The 4,583-nt window shown below is 41.6% G+C and overlaps 1 protein-coding gene across 3 annotated transcripts in view; it reads right to left on the minus strand.

The window, feature by feature from the left end:
- Window positions 1-649: 649 nt before the first annotated feature.
- LOC140929136 (uncharacterized) overlaps window positions 650-4,583 on the minus strand; it is a 17,120-nt gene continuing 13,186 nt past the window's right edge. For all 3 annotated transcript variants that reach the window (XM_073379007.1, XM_073379008.1, XM_073379005.1), the window contains one exon: window positions 650-1,263. In XM_073379007.1, coding sequence (XP_073235108.1) covers window positions 913-1,263 — 351 coding nt within the window. In that variant the 3' untranslated portion in view covers window positions 650-912. The remainder of the gene's footprint in view (window positions 1,264-4,583) is intronic.

Below are 4,583 nucleotides of genomic sequence, written 5' to 3' on the forward strand. Positions count from 1 at the left end.
ACCTTACTGAGAAAGCACTGTGGCGATGTATAATATAAACAAAACTACTGTACAAAGGGGCTGAATTTTAAAATAGATTATGAGACCCTCAGTATCAGTTCGCATGATACACCGCGGGCATTTTAGAATTTTCGTGGACAATTTTCGCGATCAGACATCATTTGACCTCTAATAATTTTGAAAGCAAATGGACTTTATTGTATCTATTGTAGACACAACTTTTAATTTTCAATGTTCAAAGCAAGAATCATAAAAAAAGACGTTTTAAAGGTACCTTCAAGTATACCGCAAACATTGTTAACTGTCCAGTACAGCTTATATGTTCAACAGCGCGTGTCACAAGAAATAGTGGCAACGGCTCAAAATCCCAACCCCTTACTATGCATTGGTCTCAAATTCCTCTCCCTCTAAAGAATTTGATTATAAAATCCCACCCCCCGGGACGGTAAAGGAGTCAAATGCGGGGGTAGCTTAGGCGGGATGTCAACCCCGTTACCGAAAAGTCCTGGGAACGAAGTTGGGGGGCGTTAAAGCACGGGCACAATTTTTGGTTTAGTCCTGAGAATGATTTAAATTTGTAACAAAATTCGGATGTTCAATTTTTCTAATGTCCTACGAAACTTAAGTTACATGACTCCAGGACGCTGTATTAGAAATACAATACCTTTATTTGACAGCAGAAGTTAAAAGACATTAGTCTTACTGATCAAACTGTCATACGACAGAGCGGGAAACTGATTCCAAGTAGAGGCCCTGTTAGGTTAAGCTAAAAGAAAGCTGAATGATGTTTAAGCTTCTCTCCAATGAGAAAATCCTGATATCGTACATAGCGCACTCCACATAGTAAGATGCTATAATACCCAAAAAAGTGTTTCCGAAAACACGTCACTGAAACACTTTACTCTCAAATTCTCAAGGATTTTTAGGGAAGTCTTCATTTTCTTGTGGTTGTACGTAAAAGGCCTGGCTTTGACTTGGGACTGTGTTGGTGATTTGGGGCTGCATAGGAACTGACATACTTGGAGGTTGTTGTGGAATGTTGCTCCTTTGCTCTACTGCCGCTGTCATAGCTGCTTGCTGGCGTGCAGGCAGTGCTTCAAGGCTATTGCCGCTGGTAGACTGCATCTTCATAAATTCAGCAAATGGATCATTAGCGGGCACGGCAGGTGCATTAGGCGTTTGATCTTTTTTGTCAGCAGTTGTGGCACCAAAGCTACTAGCTCGCCACTGGTCGAAAACTGCATTTGCTTGAGAGGCAGTGTTCTAAAAAAAAAATTGTTAAAGACAAAAATAAGGGTGAGAGATATGGGGAGGGTTTGTAAAATAGTCTTCGTTATGGTGCTTTTGGGCTCCTGGCTTTATTCATGGTTTTTAAAACTAAAGTTGAACTGATAGCATACGCTAGACCAAAAAATGGATTTGGTCAAATTTGCTCCCCGCAAATATGTCACAAAATTGTAAAACCTAAGGGGTAAAGCTGGGGAAAAGATGTTGAATGCAACATTTTCCTAGTTATTTACAGCCCCTGTGTTTTGGTACGCAAATGTGATCAAATGAGCATTTACCATCTTTGTCCCATATTTATTCTTCCTTTTTTTACATTTTTGCGACAAATCGCACGCGAAAACATCCGTTTCTCCACGCTCTTCTACGCGAAACGCCCCAGCGGCGAAGAGCGAGGAGAAACGGATTTTTTCGCAGGCTAACGACATATTTGCAAGGAGCGAGAACATAGTTTAACCCCAAACGGCGCAACGTACACTAGTTGGCTGATAAATTAACATGGTCGAAGGGTTGAATTCGGGACTACTGAACAAATGCGGTCACGACCATTTACTCAGCTACGCCCGACGGCGTCTACCACGCGGCGGCCTACCGATGTAAACTTTTTGCTGTCCTTGCGGATAGGCATATGGCAATCTGCGGTAAGATAGTTGATTACATATCCGGTCACAAGCAATTTGATGTTGCGTCTGCTATTTCCAATTTTAAAAAAATTCTCTCTAAAAATATTTCTCCGTTTGGAACAGTTCAAACAGACTCAGAGAACATTTAGATCCGTTGACGGTGACTTCATAGAAAGCAACAGAACAAAGAACACTGGCATGATGCTGCGTTACTTATTGGGGTTAATTTGTTACAGAGATACCATTTTCGGAAATATTAGCGGGAAAAGTATAGTAATCTCGCTCTACTGCGAACTCAATTGCAATGGCGCTCAAGACGAATTTTTTCTCGTTTAATGTTCGCTTGTCCACATGCTGGCTATCTTGTGTTCTTCACTGAAACAGGTAAATAATTACTATCACGGCCGCAAGGTGAGTAATCACAAATCTTTACATAAAGAAAACGTTTTAGCTATTAATGCGAGCTGACTGTTATGTCGAAGACGTGGCGCTATAAGGATGTTAATCGATCTTGATCTTAATGTTCGCTGAAGCTCAGAAGTGGTTATGAGGACCAGCTCAGTCCCTAATGAAACTGTTAAACATTATGGCGTTACCACAGGCAGCCCAAGCGCACTATTTGTTGGTTCGGGCTTCAGAGGTCATTTGGTCGGAATATACTAGAATTATTAGTGTATTATCTGATGCCAAATAAATGCAAAAAGTCTTAAAGATATGAAGTCTTCTTGTTTGTCTATCTTTACTAGTAGCCTTTAAGATAACGAAAATCAATATTTCTTGCATTATTACATGTGATTCGGGCCCTTATTGTTCGAATTTTATCACATGTATTCGAATCTACAACGCTAAGAAAAAAAAAATCATGATCACGCGAAATATTAATTCAAAAAGCTCCCTTACCTTTAGTTCATAGCCACTCTGTGTCCTACGGTCGGTTTAAACGCCGTTTAGTCGACTTTCTTTCCATCGAATACTGAACACTATAAAAGAAGGGAAGGCTGGAGACCTTCCAACCGACGCTCGCCTCTCGAAGGCCAATAAATTCCAAACAAAGCGACCGATCTCCCTAAAATTGCCACCAGCCAGACCGAAGAGTGTATACCTACCCGTTCGACGAGCGCCAGGTTCTAAATTCGGCTGCATGAGCTCGTGGAGCGCTGCATTTCGCATCGATTCTGGCCAGCTTCGCTTCGCCATGATGCGCAATCTGAACTGTTATCCTACGAGATTTGAATCTTGGAGCTTGGCGACCGCGTCAGATCGACAAAACGGCACTCTCGCGGGGGAGGGTCGTCACTTTTGCCCTATCGCAAACCGACACCGTCCGGGAGCCGGTGCGTTTAATTCGGCCGGAAACAGCTCACGCGTGTATGACACATGCAACCCAAAAACGTCCCCAACTGTCTTTTCTCCGATTTGAGATTTAAATCTTGCCAATAACGGTTACAAAATCAGTTCGTGGCAGTCAGTTGTCTGGATCAGTAGTTCTGTTCAAGTTCGATATTTCCTTTCGTATTTTAACAACAGTTCATTTCAGAGCTACCCTAAAATTTATTTTTCTTCTTCACGTAGCTTGTTTGTTAGTAAAAATCACGTGTATTTCGGTTCCTGTGGCGATCGCGTGTGTCTAGCGTTTGAAGAAAGTCTGTTGATAACGATGTTATCAAAAGTAGCCAGACAATAGGAGGATTTTCCTCCGAAGAAGAAAAGAAAATCTTTTGGCTGTTCAGAAGAGTGGAAAATATGGTAAGTGAAACAAATTCTAATAATTATGTTTGTGTCGGTTTGCGATAGGGCAAAAGTGACGACCCTCCCCCGCGAGAGTGACGTTTTGTCGATCTGACGCGGTCGCCAAGCTCCAAGATTCAAATCTCGTAGGATAACAGTTCAGATTGCGCATCATGGCGAAGCGAAGCTGGCCAGAATCGATGCGAAATGCAGCGCTCCACGAGCTCATGCAGCCGAATTTAGAACCTGGCGCTCGTCGAACGGGTAGGTATACACTCTTCGGTCTGGCTGGTGGCAATTTTAGGGAGATCGGTCGCTTTGTTTGGAATTTATTGGCCTTCGAGAGGCGAGCGTCGGTTGGAAGGTCTCCAGCCTTCCTTTCTTTTATAGTGTTCAGTATTCGATGGAAAGAAAGTCGACTAAACGGCGTTTAAACCGACCGTAGGACACAGAGTGGCTATGAACTAAAGGTAAGGGAGCTTTTTGAATTAATATTTCGCGTGATCATGATTTTTTTTTCTTAGCGTTGTAGATTCGAATACATGTGATAAAATTCGAACAATAAGGGCCCGAATCACATGTAATAATGCAAGAAATATCGATTTTTCGTTATCTTAAAGGCTACTAGTAAAGATAGACAAACAAGAAGACTTCATATCTTTAAGACTTTTTGCATTTATTTGGCATCAGATAATACACTAATAATTCTAGTATATTCCGACCAAATGACCTCTGAAGCCCGAACCAACAAATAGTGCGCTTGGGCTGCCTGTGGTTTCGATAGTTAACGTCATATGAGGTGTCAAATTTCATTCAAATGAACAGTATAGAAACGTTTAGAATACTCCCAGAGACTGTGACAATGTGCGTTTGCATTAATTTCTTTATCAAAGTGAACCAATTGGTCATAGTACCATAAACATAGATTGCAACTCAAATTTGAAGAAA

This window comes from Porites lutea, chromosome 2 (genome assembly GCF_958299795.1).
Source record: "Porites lutea chromosome 2, jaPorLute2.1, whole genome shotgun sequence".
Taxonomy (NCBI): domain Eukaryota; kingdom Metazoa; phylum Cnidaria; class Anthozoa; order Scleractinia; family Poritidae; genus Porites; species Porites lutea.